General features: G+C 37.8%; 1 protein-coding gene and 1 long non-coding RNA gene across 12 annotated transcripts in view; one reads left to right on the forward strand and one right to left on the reverse strand.

Moving 5' to 3' along the window:
• The window catches only part of LOC105499519 (uncharacterized), a 195466-nt gene that overhangs the window by 114024 nt on the left and 56153 nt on the right, over nt 1-25289 (forward strand). For 4 of the 5 annotated variants that reach the window (XR_011610262.1, XR_011610261.1, XR_011610263.1 and 1 more), the window contains 3 exons: nt 11726-11811; nt 12469-12563; nt 22873-22947. This is a non-coding gene — a long non-coding RNA (uncharacterized lncRNA). The remainder of the gene's footprint in view (nt 1-11725; nt 11812-12468; nt 12564-22872; nt 22948-25289) is intronic. The other variant, XR_011610264.1, reaches the window with a different exon arrangement.
• LOC105499520 (coiled-coil domain containing 141) overlaps nt 1-25289 on the reverse strand; it is a 263883-nt gene that overhangs the window by 101681 nt on the left and 136913 nt on the right. For all 7 annotated transcript variants that reach the window (XM_011772110.3, XM_071073848.1, XM_071073845.1 and 4 more), the window contains exon 9: nt 11785-11957. In XM_011772110.3, the coding sequence (XP_011770412.2) occupies nt 11785-11957 (173 nt within the window). The remainder of the gene's footprint in view (nt 1-11784; nt 11958-25289) is intronic.

Here is a 25289-nt window from a genome sequence, read left to right on the forward strand (position 1 = left end):
CAACAATAACTTCAATTTTTAGCCAATGAAACTGAGCCTTCACAGGTGACATAACTTGCCCTAGAGACACACATCTAGTAAGTAGCAAAGACTTGATTTAATGTCAAGTCTCTCTGCTACCTGAATAGATAGACTTAATATACTTAACAATTTTATTGATTTAATGATTAGTTATACATCTTACCTTCAGGAAATTTAAGGAAAAACAGATTACATTGGTTTAGTTTTTACCATAAAATGCCATAACTAATAAAAACAGTTATTGAGCTCTTACTGTGATAAGGCACCATTCTTAATGTTTTAAGTAGTCTCTTTTCTAATCCTCATAACAACCCTATGAGCTGAGTAGGACTGTTATCCCCATTTCGCAGATGAGTAGACTGAGGAACAGAGAGAGTCTCAGTAACTGGCCCAGTTCTGAAATGGCTGACATCTGATCTCAGAGTTCACACTCTACCACCTCATAATGCTTTTTCTGGGTCTATGACACATGACTTGGAGTAGGGAGTATTTTGTCCTCTAAAATTTCACTTTGCCTTGAGTTGAGTGTTCTTGGCTGTCGTAGCAAGTAGAAACAGGGGTGGCCTGGCTGACGTGCTCTTTTAAAACTGGCTGGCTTTTCCAGGTAATGCGATGCCTGCTGCAGTTTTCCAAGTGGCCACTAGAGGGTCATGGTAGCTTGTTCAAATTACAACCTGTCTTGACGGTCCCTTCAGCACAAAAAAATAGGTAAACAAAACCAAACCAAGCATTCCTTCCATAAAAGTGTTGTTTTTTAAAGAACCTACCATTTTAATTTAGGTAAATTACAACCAACCATATAGGATCTCTCTATCTCTCTCTGTTTTTCAGTAACCTTGGAGATTCTGTCTCATTTTGTGGTGATTTATGCCTTATCATGTGTATCTATTGCGTTGTAAATTCTTTGAGGGAAATAAATGGTGTCCTATTTATTCTTATATCCCTTGTAGCCCTGAACACATAGCCTTTTAAGTAGTCGAATATCAATGCCCATTTTCAAATAAAATAAAATAGTCTCTGGTCATTATTTAAGGGAAGAAAACACATAGATTTAAAGACTGAGAAGAATATACGCACAGTTACCATATTTGAAATGTCATAGTAACAGTGTCCAGCAGTTTTAAACAATGATGACTTGCACTTTGGGTCACTTGTAGAAGTTTTAGGCTATCCAAAGACTGCCCAATTTCTTCTTTGGTATGCTTTGGCATTTATAGTTAGGTTAAACCAAACTTATCATGTGTAGTTTGGCTCGATACTTCCTTCTATTTAAAGCCTTAGAGGGACAGACTGAACTGCCTTGTCATTCTGTACATCACTGCCTGTCCTATGTGTACTCCATTCTCACATGTGGCTTAGATCCTTTTCTTGGGAAGAGAAGTTTCCATTCATCTTGGTTAATCTAGCCAGTTCCCATTTCCCTCTCTCTATGCCCTTATAACTTGGTCATCTCTGTCTGATTGGGCAGTAACCAGTTCCTTTTCTCTGATTCCCAATTGGAAGATATCCATCACATTCCCAGTCCTAGGGCTTTTTCTATTTCTTCTTAGTGACATCCTAATCTGCAGGTTACATTCAGCCCTGATTCCATCCTTTTCCATTAGAAACTTTATACGGTGATACCAGACTTTTCTTTTGAAAGTTCTAAAACATTTTAAAACTTGCATAGCATGCATATTGACAGTTTCCTCAGCACCTGAACGGCAGGTGGTCTGATCAAAGGAAAGGTATGACCCCACTCTTTGCCAGCAATTCTTACATGAACTGAAAATAAATTAATAGAATCTCATCAGTCTCCCAGAAATGAGTCCTACTACTTTACAATCTTATTAAATTAACGACAAAACTTGGTTGAACCAAAAACGTGGTGCCCTGTCATTTTGTTCTGATTTGGAAGCAACACTGCCCATGTGCAGTCTGATTGGGTAGGAGAGGGGCTAACAATGGGCTAGACTTCTAGCTCTAACAGTCTGTGGCTCTGTGAATTGCATTGGAAATATTGATTGACCTTTGGGCTGTCTCTGTAAGAATGAATTAGAGGATGCCCGTCTGTAGTGTGAACATGCGGTACATCAGATTTTCCTGATGTTGACTTCGACTTTTCCAAGCATCACAGACTGTGAAGGCTTCTTCAGGCATTTGTTAGAAACTCCAAATGAGAACATTCTCTCCCTTACTCATTCAGCCAATAGAGGGGAGTGGAGGAGGAAGAAAAATAATTACTTTTTTTTTTTTTCTCAAAGAGCAGAGACTTTGGTTCAAGAATAGGCTGTTCTATTTACTGTATGGAAGCTGTTGCCTTATCTTTGCATTTGTTGTAAATTGGGGCTGGAGGAGGGGAGCAAATTCCAATGTTAATGTGTTCTAATGATTTTTTCTGAAGAATGGCAAGTTGCTTTCAAACCTTTCATAAATTACTATTGTCAGCCCATCTGGATTAGGAGCTGAACCAGATGGTAAGCACTTGACAGCTTACTCTGTCTCATTGGGAGAGATCAGCTGACCATATTTTTCTTTTTGTCTATGGACAAATTATACTTTGAAGATGGAAAAAAATCTTCCTTATCTTTAGCTTGCTGCTTCTTTTAACGGGAACCTGAAGAGTGTCTTTTTATGTTTATGGTTGTCTTTATTTTTGAGGAAACAACTGCTGCTCTCTCCAGTTTTCATCCCTACTTTGAAAAAGTGCCATTTATGCTGTAGAAGTGAAGTGCCTATGTTTCTACAATAAATTTGATTCTTATTTAAGTTATATACTTTGAAAATCTCTCCCACCAAACATATCTGTCTGTCTCTCTCTCTCTCACATACACACACACACAGACACACACACACACAATCTTTTATGTATAGATAACATAGTAGAAACAGAAAGCAGTAAGTGTGGCTGAAGCTACAGGGCACCTGAGTTCTTGTTCAGATGCATGTAGAGATGGCCAGAAGTTCCATTTCTGTGAGGCCATAGAGACCAACATATATGTTCTATTTGAAGGGTGCCATTGCTAGGATTCTTCCTGAAATTAGTAGCAGAGCTGAAATTCTCCACCCTCATTAGGGGAGGTTGAAAATACTGCAGCCAGCTGCTATATGGATATAGCCAACTGCTATATCCATGGGGGCCATGGAATCAAACATGGCGGGCCATCAGGAACCACATCAAGCCCTCTTCTGGTTTTCTGACTGTATCTTCAAGAGCCAGAATATCTCCATAGATGCTTGTGTGACCCTGATCAAATAACAGAAGGACATTTTATGCTGGACTGAAGGTACTATGAGTCCAGGTGGTCACTGCAAGGCTGCTAAGGAGGAAAGAGCAAAGAGAGAAGAAAGCAAGCAAAAGAAAGTCAAAGAAAAAAACCCTCCCACTCCAAATGAGAGTGCAATCCAAAATCTCAAAACACATGAGGAAAAGCAAATCCAAGATACATTCAACAACCAAGAGATAAATGTACTCCAGTTGTAAAGAAAATAAGTACAGCAATCTGACAATGACTTTAAAGTAAATGCCTGAGATCGTCAGAGAGATTTAAAAAAACCAACACCCACAATAAAAGACCAAGAAATTTTGAAACAAAAACAGTCAGAAATAAAGCAAAATTTGATACAAAAAAATTAGAAATCACAGAAATGAAAACAATATATTTTCTAAAATAAGAAATCAATGAATGAAAAAAAGGGGAAATTGACAAAAGAGAAAATAGCCTGAGGACCCAGGGAGAATGCAACATGAGGAGTTAAAATAGTGAAAAAAAAAAAACAAAAAACAAAGACAGGTAAGAGACTGGAAAGAGACCAAGAGGCTCCAACATTCTTCTAATAGAAGGTGTAGGAGAAGAGAAAAAAAGGTAATGGCAGAAAAGTAATATTTAAAAAGATAATGGCTGAAATTTTCTCATAATTTGCGACATGGTACTGAGATTAAAAGGGCACAGCAAGAGCTAAACAGATAAATGCCCACATTTGAGATTATTTGGAAAACATAAAAATATCTTTTAATGTATTTCCTTCCAAAACGACTTTCTTTTCGGTAATCCCCTGGCCCTCCTTGCCTACTCCACCCCACATTAGTATTATGCCATATAGAGAACTTGGGCCCCACTTGTACCTACTTACTGTTATATTGTGAGGATACTCTGTCTTAAAATATTCTTCAAAACACCATTTGATAGGGCCTTAGAATATTCCATTATGTGCTTTCCCTTAAACTATTCAAACATTTCCCTAGTTTCTGGAAATATTTAGGTGGTTTTCCGGTTTGCACTATTATAAATAGCACTGTGATGAGCATCTTGTTCATAAATATGTCCCCTCACATCTCTTTCTGTCTCTTTTCTTTGTCCTCTTCTCCCTAAACCCTGTAATATGAGAGGACTCCTCAACCACCCAGGGCAGGGATTTCTGCCTCTTTAGTCAGCCTTCCTCTGGAGGTTCTGTGGATCCAGATCTTTTTACTCTGGGATCTTTGCTACTTCACATCACATCATCAGCATTATAAATGAATACATTCATATTGCAGTGGTAAAGATACTTTATGAGAACCTAGTGTAGTTACTCCTGGATTTAATGGAAAGTGTAAGCTTTTGGTACTTTTCATACTAAAGAGTTTTAGAATGATAAAATCTTTAACAGCGTTAACAAGCCAAGATTGCAGTTATGACATTTACCCAGCCTCTAAAAAGAACAGCTTATTATAGACATGAAAATATTTGGAAAGTGGTTGGGTTAAGACTGTCATAAGAACTCAACTTTGTAATTTCCTAAATTTCACTATCTGACATTTACCATCTAAATGCATCATCAAACTCTTTTAAAAGCAGTTATTTTTAAGTTCTTAAATGCTTAGTACAGTTCATATAAAATGCAGGCATAGACAAATCTACTAGGCAAAGGAAATGTGTTTGCTTTGTTGGAGAATGGAGATTGTTTTTGTTTGTTAAGATCTTTATACATATTTTCATTATGATAAGGGCTTTCCTTCAATGTCATGCCAACCCCTTAACATTTCAAATCAAGTCACCCAGTATGTAATACTAGAGTAATGTAATACTAAGCTAAGAAAGGTAAAAAGAGGTTTCTTGGGTGGTTTCAGCCCTTGGGTGATATCATAGTCTGAATGAGGACATGATACTGTCACAAATGAAATAACTAAAGAATGATTCAGCCCAGCACAGAATGAAAAGTGAAGCCATGAGATAGACATGACAAATAAAAAGGAATTAAAATAAACTGTTATGTGGTAGGTATTGATTCAGCTCATCTCGGCTTGAAGATGTAGACCCTATCTCAGCCTACCAAATACAGCAACTGTTCATAGCCCTCTCAGATTTCACCCTTTCACCTGGCCTGTCCTGATCTCAGACTTTAGGATTGTGTCTCCCTTCTCTGAAGAAGTGACCCCAACACCTACTGTACTCATGGTCCCCTCATTCCTGGAGCACACTTCCTTGATGTGTCGCTCCCTGACTGGACATGGGACAGGTTCTGGGGATTTGGGGTCAGTTTTATAAGGCTTTGATTGTCCCTGAGGCCTGGTGCTTCTATGTCATATAAGATGCTCATATGTACATTTAATAACTTCTGAAATGAACTGAAAGAAAAACTTTGTAGAGAAGTTGGGACTTGAGCTGAAGCTAGAAGCTAAATTTTAAGTGCACTAAAATATACATTTTTAAAAAAGGATCCATGTTCATTTAGCCACCAGTCTTCTTGTTATTGATTAAAGCTGAATGAAAGGAGTAGAAAGACAAAAAGCTAGCAACCTAATAGTAATTCAGATCAGCTCTTAAGTACTCACACAACCTCTTACTGCAGGGTTACAGGCAATAGGGCAAGTTATTAAACTTCTCTGTGCCCCAGTTTCCTCATCTGCAAAACAGGGACAATGATAATAGTAGTATCCATTTCACAGGGTGGTTTTGAGGATTAAATTAGTTTATGTCTAGAGCACAGAAGTGTTTGCCATTATTGCTAACGAGTCATTGAACATAGTGTACCTCCCCCTCTCACTTTGTAGTCTTGTCTGACATCCTTCTCCCCCTGCCACCCCCTCCTCCAGCCACACCACCCTTGTCTCTGTGGCACCCTTACTATTGCTCTGCCTTGTCCACTCATCTCCCGGCTGCTTGCAGGGTAGCCCCCTTTGTTCTTAGAGAGTCCTTCTCTGACTACAATGTCTAAAATGATCTCCTGCTCAGTCACTCTATCTCATTTCCCTTTTATATTTTTTCATAGTACTCATTCCCGGGTAAGAGCATCTTAGGTATTCGATTTATTTGTTGGCTATTTCTTACCACCAGAATAGCATAATCACCATGAAGATGGACACTTCACCTGTCACATTCGATGCCTGGGAACATCTGATTTACAAAAGATGGTCAATAAATATTTCTGAATAAACAAATGAAGAAATGGATCATGTTCTGTCCAAAAAGTTCGTAACCATGCACAATATCAACCAAGAGGTAGCAGTAACCAACGCAAATGAAAATTGTGGGAAAAGAAAGCAAAAATCCAATAAACTCCTGTTTTATGTCTCTATAAAATATGAAAATAAGAAGATCTACATTAAGAGGGTAGTAAGTGTTGGATCAAAACAGATAAGTCTTAAAGTTATACCAAAGCAAAATATTCAGTTAGGATGAGGCATATAAGCCTAAATCCACCATGATGAGGTAGAATGAAAACTGATGCAGTCCTTTAGGCAGGTATAGAAATTGAGTTAACTCTGAAGCAAGTTTATATGTAAATTATATAAGTTAATTTTGGCAAACGGGAAAGGCAAATGAATACTTCACAAGGTAGCCTGGTCTTGCTGGGTTTTTGTATGTTTTTCAGCTCTGAATTGGTAACTGAACTGAGAGAAAAAAAGGAGGTCCTCATTTTTGTCTCATTATAGAAAATCTTACCCTCACACAAGGTCCTGGACCCAGCACTTCCAATCACCACAGATTCCTGTGTCTTAATAAATGCAAAATTCTGCTTGGTAGCAGGCCATCTTTGGTTTTTCTTTAGACTTGGTTCTCAAGGATGATGCTTAGGGAGATGAGGAAGGCTGGAAGCCAGGGGCTTTTAACTTCACTATAAGTCTACGTTTGGCCATTTCTATGATTTAAGTATGGTTCGTCCCCACCAAAACTCATGTGGAGGCTTGGTTTTCAATGAGGTGGTGTTGGGAGGTGGTGTCTTCAAGAGGTAAATAACATGGTCATTAAGATGGATTAATGTATTTTTCATAAGTCTGGGTTAGTTCTCTCAGGAATAGATTAGTTCCCACTAGAGCAGGTTGTTATAAAGCGAGGCTGCCTCTTGTCTTTTGCCCTTTTTTCATACGTAACTGGTTTCCTTCCAGTTTTCCATCATGTCATGAGGCAGCATGAGGTTCTTACCAGAAGCTGACCAGATGTGGCCACCCAATCTTGGCCCTCCAGCCTCCAGAATCATGAGCTAGATAAACTTCTTTCCTTTACATACTACCAGTCTCAGATATTCTTCTACAGCAACAGAAAATGGACTAAGACAACTGTTATTGCATACACTTTTAGGCATCATAAAGAATGCACTAAAATGCCTTTAAAATTAAAGTGGTTATGTGACAGATATTGTACTCCAAAAAGACAACAACTATTTAATAGTGACTCAGAATTATCATCAGATTAAATGCAGGAAATAGAAAAGGCAAGAAAACATGTAAATAACCACAATTTACTTTGTGAAGCTGCTCAAACTTCAGATGTATTTGATTGCATGATAGTAAAACAGTGTAGGCCTGTTCCTAATAAAGTAGTAATTACCGAACAGTAATGAAAATGTCTCAGATTTACTAAGGAAGCTTCATTTCAGATAAACGTAAACTTCTGAGGTCCTATTTTTTGACTAACAGAAAAAAAAAATCAGATCAAAGGGCCTCTGAAATTCCTACCTGCCCCAATACTAAATTATGCCTTTTATTACATTAAGGTAAGTGTTTATCTTCCCTATTTCAAATATTACCTTTCCAGTTAGTGAAAATGAATACAGTTTGATACAACTGACTGTGCTGTAATCATTTGAAACAACCATATTACCCTCAGTATTTTTTTAAGCTCTTTATATAGAAAGTAAAAAAGTATAGTTATACACCATATAACATTGCAATCAACAATGGTGGTCCCACAAGATTATAATGCTGTGCTTTTACTGTACTTTTTCTATGTTTAGATACACAAATACCATTGTGTTTCATTTGCCTATAATATTCAATACAGTAACATGCTGCACAAGTCTGCAGCCCGGGAACAACGGGCTAGCTTAGCTATGTAGTAGGCTATACCATGTCTAAGTATGTGTAGGTGTGTGTGTAAGATGTGTGTAAGTGCACTCTATGATGTTCACACAACAGCAAAATCATGTAAGACTCATTTCTCCGAATGCCTCCTCACTGTTAAGCGATGTATCACTGTACTTGTTTATTGAGCCCTCTCTGTGCTGATGGTGGTGCACATAGACAGGGCTCAACAAACAAGTGAGTTTGTGCTCAACTGCTGGTGCTGTCTCATTCAATTTTTTAAAAACTCTATAAAATGTGTATCTTCGTTTTACAAAGGGAAAACTGAGATTCAGAGAAATTAAGTTTAAATGTCATGGCATTGTTTTGGCACCCAGAATGTATGAATTAGAACTCCTTTAACATGAAGTCTTGGGTTTCTTATCCATACCAGTTTTTTGGTGTCTGGTAATAGGAACCTTAATATATTGTGTCCCATGAGTGTGGCTGGCACTCAGAAGTCTCAGAAGCTACTGTGATGTTCAGCAATATCTGCTTTGCTCTGTTGAAATTTACATTGATTTCCATTGCCAGCATTCTAAACTCCATCTTCACTCCAGCAGCGACTGCAACTTGAAATATTATCCTTACATTCTATTTCTTTCCTGTGATGGTGACTCAGTTCATTAAGCACATAAATTATTAGATGAGGAAAGGGAGCAAATCCCAAACAGAATACATGGGATTGAGGTCAATAGCAATGTATGGCTCTAGTTTGCAACTGACAGTCTAATGCATTTCAGTTCAATTTTTAATGGGTTTTTATTCTACATCTACCTTCTGAATCCAAAAATGTCCTTTGCCAAGAAACAATTTTATTTTATCTTCAGCTCCTCCTGTGAAATGAAGATAGTATTGATTTATAAAATATTATAAAATCTCAAGGAAACCAAATGCTTTGGAACTACAATGTTGACAGAAACCATATTGCTAAAGATTTTCTTAAACTCACTTACCTAAGCATTAATTCAAGCTTTTTGAAATGGTACCTAATTATTTCTTCTTCTATTGAAACCAGTCTGCATCACGAAAAACAGGATTGTAGCTGTCTCTTTGAAAAATGATAATTATGTTAAAATTAAGACCAAAAAGAGCAAAAGAGGTAAAAAGAAAACTGGTATGGATAAGGAAACTAAGACTAATGTCAAGGGAGTTTAATTTTATACATGTGGAGTGTCAAAAACAATGCCATGACATTTCAACTGAACTTCTCTCAATCTCAGTTTCCTGTTTATGAAATGAAGATGTCTATTTCATAGAGTTTTTTGTTTGTTTGTTTGTTTTTTGTAGTTGAATGAGACAGCACCACTCTTGGCACATAAAGAAGCAAGTAAACATATCAGCCATTACAAAATGATGGCTAAAAATAGTCAGTAAAACCTCAAACATAGAATGTATATAAAATAAAAGCAGCTTTCCTCTTATATGTAAGTTTTGAAAACAAGAATTACTGATTAGAGCAAACAGGATAAAATTCAGCAGTAAAAAGTTGTGACTACTTTTCTAACTCCAGGAGTCAAGCATCAAAACTGAATCGGGAACTTCCGTTTCTGGTCAAGAGGCAGGGACTGGATTTACCTTCATATCTTAACCAACTAGAAAAACAAGTACAGGAACAATGGTTTTCAGACACTGAACAATTAGTAGCACAGGGCAGTGATCAGTTGGAGAAGGAAAATACATGAGATGAGCCTTATGATTGCACTAGTTTACTGCCTGGAAGGTAATTTTTAGATCAAAGCTCAGAGAGGTGGAACCTAAGCAGAGCCCAGAGTTCTTGCTGAGTTGAGAAGACAGGAATCAGGCTTTGAGTCAAGGCATCTCAAATTTGTGGGCAGGGTACCAGACAGGAAGGAGTAACCCACAAACAGAACTCCAGAGATTTGGGCAGAGGTCTTCAGCTACATTGTGATCTCCCCATGCGTGAGAGGAACCTTTCCACAGCCAGGGAACGTGTCACAAGCAAAGAGTAGCCTGACCAGAGAAATAACATCTGTCCATGCTTTGAGACCCATTTGTTAAACTGAGATTGGACCATTTTAAAATTATAACTAGAAACCTCACCGCTTAATTCAGTCATCATATGACTCAAATCAATGTCCAACATGTACCCCGAGTCTAGGCACAATAAATGTCTCTTCCACCCCATAGGACGTTTTCTGTATTGTTCAAGACATTTATACATTCTGGAAAAGCTGGAAAAGAGCAGAAGGAGGAGTTCCAGTATCCATATTTTGTGCCTGGATGGGAGGGAACACCTTGAAACTCCTGAAGCCTAGTGGACACCCCTATTACCTACTGCATGGCTTGGAGCTGAAGTAAAGAAACTTAGTAAAAAACACAGCTATTCATTTTTCAAAGGGGAGAATCCCTTGTCTTCATAGCCTCAACTTTTTGGCTTTTATTGGAAGACCTTGGATTGTTTCTAATCTTAGTCGTGCATGGTCCTATAGCAAATATCACAAACGCTGGGTTAAATATCTCTGTCCAGATTCAGACTGTCTTCTGGAAAGAATGTTCCCCAAACCCAAAGTTACCAAATCAACACCTTTAAATACGTCTAAAATAGAACAGAACAAGGATTTAAACCGAAATAAAATGATTTTTATCACATTTCACCTATTTCATGGTTCTTCAAACTGAATGTCTTTGAGTTTCAAGGAGATTTGCAGACATGGAAGGTGAAAAAGTGAGTTTAACCCATTTATAATATTTTTTTTTTGTCTCTGTCAAAAATGTAAGCCCTGCTTTCATTTCTTTCTGGTCAATACGCATTCCACTATCTGCTCCGTCACTTCCTCTTTGTCTTCCAATCCCTGGTCTTTCCCATACTTTCCTACTGCATTCTCTCTCTCTTTCTCAAGGTCTTTCTCTCTATTCATACCCACTAAGCTCAACACTGATGCATTCACCAAATGTGCTCATAAAACAGGCCCACCTAGAGCACTGTTCAAAAGCATGCAGTCTGGTGCCCATGCCATTGGATTAACAATTGTCACTGTTTACTTAGGGTTTTGCATGGTGAGCCACCAAGGTCTAACTGGAAGGAAATTGTGGTATTTTATTTTCTTCCAGTAAGAAAAAAACAGGACAGGATAGACTCATGACTCATGAACCAAAGGGAGGGAGCTATTCCATAAAGATGCTAGGGTTTGAAAAGCCTTGGGAACTAAAGCTCCATTTCTTATTTTGTCCATTCTCTTTCCCCTCCTCAGAAATGAGTAAACAGAAAGCTTTAGCATATGTAAGTCTCCAGGCTTAGAATATGGCCTCACTTCTGGATGAGCAATGGCTGTGTTCAGAATAGCTGTTGATCAAACTTCAATAGATCCTTTTAAGCCACATCATAATGCAGCAAAACATCAGAACCAGAAAAAGACAATCATGCATCTTATTTTTTAGCAGGTTGTGGAAACTGTGAAAAAGCTTGTTACACCGAGAAAGAAATCAACTTTACTCACCTGCAGGAGTCTACTTGGCTGATTAAGGTTTGTCCCTTTTGCAAAGCATCAACTGTGCAGTCTTTAATTTTTCTGTGTAATTCCTCATGCCTCGCTGCCAAAACAGCCAGACTTAAATCCTCTGATTTAAGGAGCTTAAGGTAAGCTTCAACTCTTCCAAGTACATCAAATGCCTGCCAAAGAAAACATACTTTCGTTTTCTGCTTTTCTTGTTTAAAATCTACATCAACGTGTACATGAAACACTAGCAATTAAACCAGGCCGAACAATTTATTAGTTTCATTATAACAAAAAACAACTATCTTAATCTTGGAAGATTGTTGGAAAACAGCTGTATAGTTTTTTAGGATTCCATTTAGGGAAACTGATCATAGCTTAGTTCAGCATAAATAAATGTCAATAACATAAAATCACCAAAATAGTTTACATTGAGAATGTATCTATACAACACAGAGTTATAACTGTATAGAATTTGGAGAGTCAGTCTGGTTTATTTTGTGCATTTTATACTGTACAGAAATAACAGATGAGTTATTTAAATATATCATGCAGGTTTTAATGGCAAGAATGTTTCTCTAATATTCTTTAGAGGAAATTTCCCAGTAAATTCCACTTTGCTCTTGAAACACTGTAGGAAAATATCCAAGAAATTATGAATGTCCTTTTTTTCTCTTGCTTTTGCAGATATAAGACCTTCAGCCTACTCCATCCAATGCATCCATCTGTCTTCAGAAGAGTTTAGAATTCTGTTCTGGTGCTGTGCAAAGAGTAAGACCAAGGTAATATTTAGCTTCTGACATGCATAAATAGGATTATGCAGAAAAAACATAGCCTTGCAAACCAAGATATTGTCTTGAGAGAAGATTTTTAAATTCCTTTATTTTCGTCCTTTATTAGCAGATCAACAACCCAGCATGCAGGATTAAGCTTATAGAATTAACATAAAGTAGAGAGGAGTTAGCCACTGGGCCATTAAGGCTTAGCTGGTATTAACATGGAGGAGTGTATGATACAAAGGCAATGAAAGAAGATCGTGGGAATATGAGGAGAAAGAGAGAAAGCAGAGTGCAGTTGTCTTTGTAGGTCTCCTGATATCTCACATAATGTCTCTAGGAATAATTTTGACCTAGAGAACAAATGGTACATTGAAGAAAATCTGAATGGCATGGGGGATCTTGCCACATTGCCCTTTAGCACTACTGGAAGAAGCCACCTTAGGGAATGTTCCATACCAATCTGGAAAATAGTCCTAACAGTCAGGCAGGGGCCTTGAAGTGTAGCCTCCCTGGATTGCTGAGTTGGAAGCCAGTGAGCTTGCCAGGAGCTGACCAGTAGAGCAGGAAGACCCCACAGAAGACCCTAGGTAAGGATCCCAGACCAGAAGAAATGAGAATAGGTGGGCTCATGAGTCCAGTACTACTAAGACCTAAAGGAGACCAGGCAAGCAAGGTTGAGCTGATGCTGGGGCAACACGGGCGAAACCAACTGTAGAGGCTATGGTCATGGAGGTACACAAATGCACTCATGCCCCTGCACCTGCTGCCATCTCGGGGGTGAGATCTAGTGGTAGAATTGGAACTGGACAAAATTTGAATTTATGAATGAAATCACTCAAACAGTGTCTTACTATTTATGCACTGATATTCTATTTTCCCACCAATGTCCTCATGTCTCCCATGCTGCAATTCTGTTTATTTAGAATGTTTAAAACAAAATCATTCTCACTTATTTAGCAGCGAAGAGGAAGTTATACCTATATTTTAATATATACATAGTTATATAACTATATTTTAATAAGAACAGACTACGTGCTTGCTTCAATACTGTGTGTTGCACAATTCTTATTCAGTCAATGAATATTGAATGCCTGCTTAGTTCCAGACTCTCCTTAACTGTCCTAAGAGGAAGTAAGAAATTATCCCCAACATATGACTGGGAAAACGGAGTCTCAGAGAGGTTAAGCAAATTGCAGAAAGTGACACTTCTACCAAGGAGTGGATTTGGGATTTATACCCCATTTCCTGACTCTGAGACCACTGCTCTCAAACCCTGGGCTGTGGTGCCATGTGGCAAAAGATTACCTCGGAAGGCTTAAGAAGGAAGGGCTATTTCAGATAAAGTTGTAATTTTGGGTGGATAAGGAGGGATTTTAAAACTTACTTTTTGTAAGTATGTCTCTGCTTTTCCTTCTTATAGGTTAGAAAAGATACAGAGAAAGGTTGAGAGATTTCTCCTACACTATAGGACTGTAAAAGAAAGAGAATTTAATTGAAGAAACTTTGAACCTGAAGAACTCTTCTTTATCTGATTCTTTTGCTTTCCTGAGGTTGGCAATGGAGCCGAGTGCAACAAAATGTTGATGTTAGAAAAGAAGTTGATTGGCCAGGCATGGTGGCTCACGCCTGTAATCCCAGCACTTTGGGAGGCCAAGGCAGGTGGATCACTTGAGGTCAGGAGTTCAAGACCAGCCTGACCGACATGGTGAAGCCTCGTCTCTACAAAAAAAAAAAAAAAAAAAAAATTAGCCAGGCGGGGTGGCACGTGCCTGTAATCCCAGCAACTCGGGAGGCTGAGGCAGGAGAATCATTAGAACCCGGGAGGTGGAGGTTGCAGTGAGCCGAGATCACACCACTGCACTCCAGCCTTGGCAACAAGAGTGAAAGTCTGTCAAGCAAGCAAGCAAGGAAGGAAGGAAGGAAGGAAGGAAGGAAGGAAGGAAGGAAGAAAGAAAGGAAAGAAAGGAGGGAGGGAGGGAAAGAAGATGATTTAATGACTTTCTCTATACTTCCATAACCCATTGAAACATCATTTGCCAATAACCACTGTTTCTGAAAATTTTAAATACATTTTAAAATTTGTATTGCTTATTTTGAATAAAGCAGAGTTTGTTGTTAATTGAGGGTTAGGTTTTTTGTTTTGTTTTGTTTTCTGAGACAGAGTCTCGCTCTGTCACCAGGCTGGCGTGCAGTGGTGCGATCTCAGCTCACTGCAACCTCTGCCTCCTGGGTTCAAGTGATTCTCCTATCTCAGCCTCCTGAGTAGCTAGGATTATAGGCACATACCACCACACCCAGCTAATTTTTGTATTTTTAGTAGAGATAGGTTTCATCATGTTGGCCAGACTGGTCTTGAACTCCTGACCTTGTGATCTGCCTGTGTTGGCCTCCCAAAGTGCTGGGATTACAGGCGTGAGCCACCACGCCCGGCTGAGGGTTAGTTTTAAAGTCAATGCCTGAAGCAAATATCTGGCATAGTCAAAATCATCTTGAACTCCCTTAAATCACCCTTAAAGTTTAACATATGTGAATTAGTGCATATAGTAACTCGGATTCACATTTAGAATTGAGAACCCCTGAGCTACACTAAAGGAGGAAATAAAAGGCAAGTCTGTATGTAAATGTGAGAGCCTTCTCCCCTTTCTTCCCTTAAGATAATTCTCAAGTTTTCAGTGTGAATGGAGAAAGAATAGAAAATTCCAAAGTGCTTTTTCTTGCTTACACATTTAACCCCATTTTCTAATATAAAGCCACTATAACCTTAATATATGTCATGTTTGTTGTTTTGAGAATTAGGAAGAAAAATATAGAAAAGTAAGTGGGTTTCATGGCAAACATGTAGTAGGTACTTGGAAAATACTGGCTGTTATTCTAAATCTTGATTGATTGAGCCCATCTTTAAAAAGTCACTGAGAAGTGCATGGCCACCTGGTGCCTGTCATTCATCCCACACGGGCTTTTCCTCTGTGGCCCCACTGAACATCTGCCACTCTCAAATCCTCAGGCATTGGTCTCATCTTTATTGGAATTAGATGCTAAAACCACAAGGTCATTGAATGCTTGTGTGGTATCACTCCACCCCCTCCTGAATGTTACAATAAAAGTATTACTTCCTAATAAATGGGAAATAAATTGAAAGACTAAGCATTCACTAGAAGTAGGGAATGATATATCAAGGACAAAGATAGCCCATAATGAGAATCAAAATAGTCAAATTATCTTCCAGAGCTTTTTCTCAAATGTGTAAGGAAAATATTTACTATAAATTGTTCTATGTATCACACTTAATAGAGCTACAGCAGTAGAAAGGAAGTAAGTGATTTTATTCCTTCATTAGCTCAACAAATACATATGTAGAATACCTATTGGTACGATGGGCCCAATACCGACCTCAATCCTAAGCAAACCCTAATAGGAATAATCTGTAGACACAGAAATAAGAGTTAAATTTCTGGACTTTAACAGGAAGCTACTTTCAGGGAGAATATACTGTCTGTGATTGTCTGAATTATACACAAAGTTCATCTCTCTTATTCCCATGCAGAATTTGCCAGTTCCATGTGCCAGTTCTGGAAATGAGCTAAGTATCATTGCTCTCACTTAATCTACCCTCAAAATAGAACTGAGCGCTTTTCTATTTACCATATCCATAAAGAACCTGATATACTGGATTCAGCCTGGAAAGACTCCCTTTGCCGCACACACAGTACAGAACATATTATTTCTGGCATTAAGAACACTGTGACCCCCATATAAACTCCTTTGGAAGTAGTGTTTTCCCTTTAGTCTTTTTTCCTTCACATATCTCTCTTTCTTCAAACCTTATATGTGCAAGTCAAATAAAGCTACTACGACTGGATTGGGAAGAAAGGATATAGGACAAGGATAATATTTTATCCCTCTGGTTCCTAGCTCTTCTTGACCATTTTATATGTACTATTCAGTTTTTAGGCAGATAAGAAGATGAATCAGCTCTTTCTGGCCTTGTTTTGGTAAAGACTAAGGAGTTGCTTGGTGTTTGTTCTTCACAAAACCAATAAAGACCTTTCCTTTTTCACTTGTTTAGTACATGACCCAAGGCAGCCTGCACCAAATCAAATAGAGATAGTATCAGGACATGGCACGTTTCATTCTTTTAAAAATATCAACAAGATGAAATCAAACAAGAGTCGTGAGTCATCTAGCAGAATTCTATCATGCTGTTTCACAAAGGTGTTTAATAAGTAATGTTGTTTGCTTCTTGACTAATCAATTTGAAGAGAATCAACATTAAATAGGAACAACAACAGAAAGAAAACAGCAGAACCTAGAACATTTCCTTCCATGAGTCTAGTGGCTGGAGAGAGTTTCGTTGGAATGCTTGTAACTACCAAAAACACAAAATTCAGCTGAGTGCTGAGTTGAGTCTAATTTGTGCTTCTAATTAGAGCACCAGATTCTATTACCTGTAGAGATTCGGATTTCCCTTAGGTTCTGTTACAAAGACCAAAAGCTTCAGTTTCCTTTTCTATACATCACCTGAAGAGAACTTCTGGTGGTTCCCACTCTGGGGAACTGATTCCTATCAGGTCCTCCCCACATCTGCCCAAGCTTTCAAAGGCCATGAAGGCCAGAGTATAGGGGTGATGTGATTTTTAAGCTCCCAATATTTGCTGTCCCTTGCTGCAGCTCCAGCTTATTCCTTGCCTGTCAATGGCGGTTGCTGCTGGACCCCAGGGCTCCCTCCTTGTTCCAGGGTGAATTCATGATATTAATGACAGGTATTAAACGCCATTAGCACCTCTGGAAGCTTTTGTCTCATAATCCGGAAAGCTGAGAAAACACTGGAATAAAAGAGGTTTGGGATTGAAAGTGGTATGTATCTGAAGCATTTTATCAACAAGGAATGGAGGAAGTTTATGCATTGACCATCTTTGTTCTGAGGAATACAACTAGACCCATTCAATAGCACTTTAGGCAGCTAGTCACTATTTATAATTTCTGGTTTCTTTTCTCTAAGTTGACCTAAATGACTTTAAGATGATCTTGGAAATATTAATACAGGAAATGTCCATTTATAATGTGTTAAGCATTTATTTTTTTGCTTAATCAAAAAACATTGAAATCTACAGACTATGTACTCAGCTATGTGCTGGGAATGCGAAAATGAACAAAAGCATTACATCACATGAGAGATATAAAGACAAAATAATGGCTAGCACTTAGTGAGTGCTTAGCAGTCCTGTGCTGCAGCCATGTATTAACTTACTTAGCACAATGTCCTTATAAGGTACCAATAGTACTTCTATTTTACAGGTTAAAAAAGCCAGATGCACAGGGAGGTTAAGCGACTGCCCAAGGTCATACAGCTAATAAATGTCCAAGATCAGATTCATACATAGGCATCCGGGCTCCAAAATCTACTGTTATTTTGGCAAAGTGTCATGCTAGCAAACATTTCTAATTTTCACTTAATACCCTACAATTCCATTTATTTTACACTCCAACTCTATCCAAAAAAATTGTGTACTATTTATCACCAATTATAAGAACTTTTATTATTGAATGAGACTCTCTGAAGTAGATAAGGATTATTAGACTGATTTTAGAAAAGAGAAAACTCAAGCTCAAAATGTAAATTGATTTGTCACATGGCCAGTCATTTATTCATTCATCCGACAAAAGTTTTTTGAACATATGTGACACACAAAGATTAGGACATAATCTCTCTCTAAGGCGTACAGAGAAATATTATGGAAATGATACAAAATGAGCAATTAGTGCTGCCTGGAGATGTCTCAGAGGAGGCACTGTGTGTAGATGACAAGCCCTTTACACAGCATGACCTGCCTTCTCAGATACGATGCAGAGATGAAGCTTAAAATTTGTGTTCCTTGTATATTAAAGTAATTAAGTTATCTTCTTTCAAAATGGTCAAGTCCCAAGTACCTTGGATCAATATAATCTCCAATGAACAATTTCATGTAGTTGGCCTTGAAACTCTAGAGTTTATAATATTTCACCGCTCTTAGTCTGCTCTAGTTAGTATGAGAATTAGGAAGAAAAATATAGAACTAACCCCACTAACTAGAAGTCAGTGTTCTAGGTGTTCTGGTGAACACAAAGGGAAAAGAACATGTTTCTTACCCTCAAGAAATTTTAATTTAGCCAAAGAAATCTACCCAGAAATAACTGTAATACTAAGCAGAATGTGTTTACTGCCAACAGAGAGATGCAACAATCTGATATTGCACATAGAAGAGAAACCAATTAATACACTCTTAACTTAGAAATTCATTGACAGCTTAGATGTGAAAGGTATTCATGAGTGAGGACAATAAAATTGAGCAGCTTGATTATCAGACTATGAGATATGAACTGAGTTGTGAGCCCTCATAAGACACTTAAGATGTTAAAGGTGTTTCTTTTTCTATAATTTTTCTATGATATCTCCATTTTCATAATTGTATGCTAATAACAGCCATACTTATCAAATGCTTGCTGTGGTTTAAATAGCCTGACCTCTGAGCTCTAAAATCAAAGGTTTCTAAACCCAACAGTCATCATTCTCCCAGAGAGAGTACAGGAAGAAGGTAAATTAAGACATCATCTGCTTCTTGTGGTGAGGTTTGCATCATCATGGCTTTTTCAATTCTTAAATATCTCTGCATATTTAAAGACACGTTCAGCATAAAATAGAAACTCCTTTGCATGCTATTCAAAACCCTTCCTGATCTCCCCACCTGCTTCTACTACCTTCGTCTCTCATCACTTTAGGTTTACATACTATACTCCTGGCAAATTGAATTATCTTAGGTTCCCCAAACATGGCATGACTTTGTACCATCCAGCCCTTCCTTGACCCTTCTTGCCCCATCCTTTAAAACTTATTTCAGGCCGGGCACAGTGGCTCACGGCTGTAATCCCAATACTTTGGGAGGCTGAGGCAGGTGGATCATGAGGTCAGGAGATCGAAACCATCCTGGCTAACACGGTGAAACCCCATCTCTACTAAAAATACCAAAAATTAGCCGGGCTGGGGGTGGGTGCCTGTAGTCCCAGCTACTCGGAGGCTGAGGCAGGAGAATGGCATGAACCCGAGAGGCAGAGGTTGCAGTGAGCCGAGATTGCGCCACTGCACTCCAGCCTGGGCGACAGAGCAAGACTCCGTCAAGAAAGAAAGAAAGACAGACAGACAGACAGAAAGAAAGAAAGAAAGAAAGAAAGAAACAAAGAAAGAAAGAGAGAGAGAGAGAAAGAGAGAAAGAAAGAGAGAAAGAAAGAGAGAAAGAAAGAGAGAAAGAGAGAAAGAAAGAGAGAGAGAAAGAGAGAAAGAAAGAGAGAAAGAAAGAGAGAGAGAAAGAAAGAAAGAGAGAAAGAAAGAAAGAGAGAAAGAAAGAAGGAAAGAAAGAAAGAAAGAGAGAAAGAGAAAGAAAGAGAGAAAGAAAGAAAGAGAGAGAGAGAAAGAAAGAAGGAAAGAAAGAAAGAAAGAGAGAAAGAAAAGAAAGAGAAAGAAAGAAAGAAGTAAAGAAAGAGAAAGAAAGAAAGAAAGAAAGAAAGAAAGAAAGAAAGAAAGAAAGAAAGAAAGAAAGAAAGAAAGAAAGAAAGAAAGAAAGAAGAAAAACTTAGTTCAGTGGTCACCTCCTCTGTGGAGCCTTCCTTGACTCTTTTTCCCCGGGCCAGGTTAAGGGTCTCCGCTCTGTGTGCCCTAATGCTTTGGGCTTACTCCATCATAGCTTTCCCACAACCCAGCACACTTCTGTTCCCTTGCGTCTTGTCTAAACTTGACTGAGAATGTCTGGAAAGCAGGGATTATATCTTTCATTGCTTTTGCTCAAGTACCCATCTGATGCATGGCAAGAATAGGAACACAACATATTAGCTGAATGCAAATATGGAAGAAGAGAGGGAGGGAATATAAGAGGCTTTAGTTATTTCTAAGAGAAAGGAGAGTTGTTCTGAAAAAGAGGAATTTAAGACAGGCTGCTGAGGAATTATAAAACTGAAAGTAATAACATTTTCCTTCATACCTAATAACATTTAGCCTATTTCTTGAATTCGTTTATATCACCTCAATAAATTCCTTCTGGATAATATTTTTAGGTACTCTACTTGGGCAGGTTTTTAAAAATTTCAATCTATACAACAACTGGACCATTTTGATTGTTTTCGTCAGCTGGGCCTAAAATGTGTTTATTTTGAAAACAGTAAGATCACTTATATCTCACATATATATATATGGGAAAAAAAGCGTACCAAATTCCATGCTTATTTATTCTGTTTGCATCTGAAACAGTGATGTTGCTATAAGCATTACTGTGCATCACTGTAAATATCTTGAAAAACAATATCATCTTCTTAAAGGACATTAATGTTTCAATAGCTATGGCAGAAACAAAGGAAGCTATGACAATTGTTACATTTCAAACTACTTTTTGTGTGTTTCTTTGGCCACCCCAACTTTTGCTTCATCTTTGCTTTCAGACTGACCACCCAAAAATCAGACCATGTTCATAAAATGGATTTGTCCTCAGTTTCCTCTGCTTGCTTTCTTCAATGAAATCACACACCTGGGAATGGAAGGCATAGGACATGATACACTATGACCAGTCAGTCATATTTTACAGTTTTGGGTTCAATTGCAGCAGTCCTGTAAAAACAGGCTCACCCCATTCTGTTTTTGAAACATACGATATATTTATCTCAGATTTAAACTACATTCCCTTAACAATGACAATTACATTTGGGGTGATCAATAAATATTAACCATAGCTTGTTTTCTGTGAACACACTGGAAGTATAATAAATAAGATAATATATAATCCCGAAGGATGAATAATTTGGAGGATCGAGATGAGTTATTCTAATAGGTGCTAAATTAATATGTCGTGCCATGTTCTCATAAGTCTTAGCAACATCTGATAATTAGAGGAACTCTTCTCCAATCAGCTATTAGTCAATGTCGACAACTGACACTTACTTGTATATTCTGCTAAGTGACTTAACAAATAGGTTCATTCACCAAACACGTTAGGAAACTCTAAAAAGAATAGGAAGTATTCAGATTCTTGAGTTATACGGCTCACTCCACTTGAATCCAGTGGTTGGTTTACAGCAAGCAGCAGGTAGTGATGTTCCTAATGCCGTCTCAACATCGCCACCTGCTGCTCATTCCAGGTCCAAACATTCGTATCTCCAGTCAAAGGCTACCAGACACTTCCTCTGGGTGAGAAACATTCCTGAACCTTGGGTACTCACCAAACCCTAGTAGAACTAAAGGTAATCAATTGCACTCCTGGAGCCACTGGACAAAGGCAGTGGGGGAACTGTTGGCAATGTGGGCAATTAAGTGATGATTATATTTTACTGAATTTCACAAATTTTGTAAGTTTTGTTCTCTGCTATTTATTTTCCAGCATTTAGAACAATGCCTGACACACAGCAGTGACTCAATAAATATATACTAAATAAGTGAATATCTAAGGAGAAGGGTAATTATTCTCATGAATTCCCCTTTAAATAATAAAATAAATTATTGTGAAATATTTCTAGTAAATAATAATATCCCTATCTAGAATTGTTAGAGAGGGGAATGAATGAAAATGAAAAGAGGTGGGGTGTGGTAGCTCACACCTATAATCCCAGCACTTTGGGAGGCCAAGCAGGGTGCATCCTTTGAGCCCAGGAGCTCAAGACAAGCCTGGGAAACATGGCAAAAAATACAAAAAATACAAAAAATTAGGCTGGTGTGGTGGCAACCCAGTTGCCTGGGAGGCTGAGGTGGGAGGATTACCTGAGCCCCGGAGGTCAAGGCTACAGTGAGCTGTGATCATGCCACTGCACTTCAGCCTTGGTGACAGTGAAACCCTGTCCCCACCCTCTGAAAAAAACAGAAAGAAAGAAAATGAAGGAAAAGGGGGAAGAGGGACTCCTCAATGATTTTAACCAGAAATATGATAAAAATCTGGATGAAAAAATATATATGATAGGAGAAAATTACTAACAGTCTATTCTGCAGGTAAAATTGGATATTTATTCTTTTTATTTTAACAAAATTCAAAAAAGTAAAAAGTATATTTAAAAAATCATGTATTTCACTTTTTACCAAGCAGATATTCAAGTTATCCCACTCACTCATTTATATATTGCGTGCGATACTAACAAATTTGACTAGTATTTGACATAGAAATTGAAAAAGTATATTGACCTAGCTTCAACGAATTTGGAACAAGAAATTGTTTGCTGAAAAATAATTCCACTTTTCAAGAATGAAATTGATTTTCAAGGAAAGTATCTTTTTGTAAAGTGCTGACTTCATCTTCTATTCCTGCAGTGCTAACATCCAGATTCGCATGTGCTGGGAGAGAAAGTTCTTCATGGATCTCTTGTGCTCCTACACATCTCACAGGTAGGTCAAGAATACAAGACCCTGACCCCTTTATATCTGGGCCATTTCTCAGTGTTGGGTCTGCAACTAGCAACCTTCAGGATTGAGGTGATGTTGCCCTCCAAGACAAAGAGCAGGCTTGCTTCCTATTTGCTGTAAAACTACAGATTCTCCAAGCTTAGGGTTCCTCTCCTGAACCCCACCTGCTGCAGGTGCATACATCCATCAGGGCCCGTCTGCATCACTCTGGGGAACTGGAGCTGGGAGAATTGATGTGGTATGCAGACACTCTGGCTGCTGCTTTGCTATAATCAATCACCTCTGACCCAGAGGTCAGGTGTCTTCTGTAGTCATCCATGAAACTGTGATAAGTTAACATGTTAGCTGGAACGGAGGGTAAGATCTCAAACCCCTCACAGTTCTTGAGAGCATGACTTCATCTAAGAACAGGAATGTTCACAATGAGGAAATCCCAGTGCACTCAAGGCACAACAAAGTGAATTTTCAAAAGGAAAATTCAGTGTTTTGGAGATAATTGATTATATAAAATGAATACCTTTTCACTAGTGTCAACAGAATTTTATTCTAGAAAAAAACATTTTAAGGGATTTTGAAATTATATTAATTTTAAAACTTCAGTTCTTTATTTAAACTAGGGCTATAAGTATCACGCTAAGAATTGGGTAAAGTGGTCAAATTTTTGTAAAATTTGGAGGTTTTACAATATAAATTTAAAAAAAATACCATTTATAAGCCACGAGAAGGGTTTTCTTCTTTAAGTAGATTTACACTACATAATTTCATCATTTATTTTACTTAATTATATAGTATAAATAATATAGTTATTTTACTTAATAACACAGTAAAAAATTCATTCAACAGTCATGATTAAACATCTACATTCCAAACTCCAGCTTCTATTTTTGCTGAGGTAGAAATATCCATCATCTTTCACATTGCGTTCTTAGATTTGGAGTCAGAAATTATTTCCTTGATGCTTTGAAAAGGGAGAAAGGATTCTGACACTATTCTGAGCACCACTTGACTCTAGAACCTGCTATAGTATGAATAAATCCCAGTGGAGCTTATTATAATTTGTATAGTTAGCATGCCATGGCTTTCAAATGATAAAATGGGGAATCTAGAAATCAAAAGTCTTTGTGATTAAGAAACATACATTCTCTTCTCCAGTCTGACCTGAATTACTGTATGAGTCTGAGAAAGTAACCACTCTCTTCTTCTTCTTCTTCTTCTTTTTTTTTTTCAAAAAAAAAAAAAGACTTTTGGAGGGGATATTCCTTCTCTGTTAAAACCCAGAAAGATATAACAGCAAAGTACAAAATAATGAGAGCAGAGAAAACCAGAGTAAGAGAATGGGAATGAAAGAGAGAAAGTACATTTTGCAACGCTGTAAACTATAGGGTTTGAACTGGAAGCATTGTTTTATAGCAATATGTTTGATAACTGTTTTCCTTAGAAACAATATTAACTGACTTGTAGATGACCCACTCATTTTGAAAAATGAACCTGCAGTTTAAATTTAAAAGTCTCTTATTCAAAAACAGAATTACTGAGGAGAAACTTAATTAGCACTTAACATCGAATTAGTTCAATAGCTCCAGTAATATGGTATGTCTGTTTCCTCTCTTAAAACAAAGAAATCCCAAATGACAAATAATCTGACAATAAATCTTTCTTTAACATTTTACCACAATTTAGCACTTCTGTTTTGAAATTTTAGTATTTTTTTCCAGAAAGTTTTTGTTAGTAAAGAAGTTCAAAATTAAGTCAATATTTTGATATGCAACAGGACATTGTATTCAGGGTGTTGATGATACGATTTTAGATCACAACGTACCCAGCTTCTAGGGTTTCCTCTTTCATTTCCTGCCACATTGTCTGTTTTGAAAACATCAGTGAAATTTAAGGTATGAAAGAATTCCAAAAACACCATTTGAAGGTGTATATTACATTGGAAAAGGTAGAAAAAAATTTCAAATAAGATCCCCAGCCTCATATACTGAGCCATACTCAAGTGATGTGAACAGGTGAACACTGCCACTTAGCAGGAACCAGCTGCTGCAATGAACGTCCAGTGAATCCGAGAGGAGAAACAGAACACTTCTCCAACTCAAGAAGACCTGGGGATGGTCCACAGCCAGATTTCACTCTGGCTGACTTAAAATGGCAAGATCAAGGTGGAACAATCAGGCTGAGGCACTGTTTCTAGCCTTATGGCTTGTGTGCAAAAAGACTTGCAATATTCATATATTTTTTACTTGGTAAATAAAAGAGGATGAAAAAAAGGAGGGCCTTCGGTAAAAATTTTAAGGTATTTTTAAACCTTGATATATTTATGATAA

This window comes from Macaca nemestrina, chromosome 11 (genome assembly GCF_043159975.1).
Source record: "Macaca nemestrina isolate mMacNem1 chromosome 11, mMacNem.hap1, whole genome shotgun sequence".
Classification (NCBI taxonomy): Eukaryota; Metazoa; Chordata; class Mammalia; order Primates; family Cercopithecidae; genus Macaca; species Macaca nemestrina.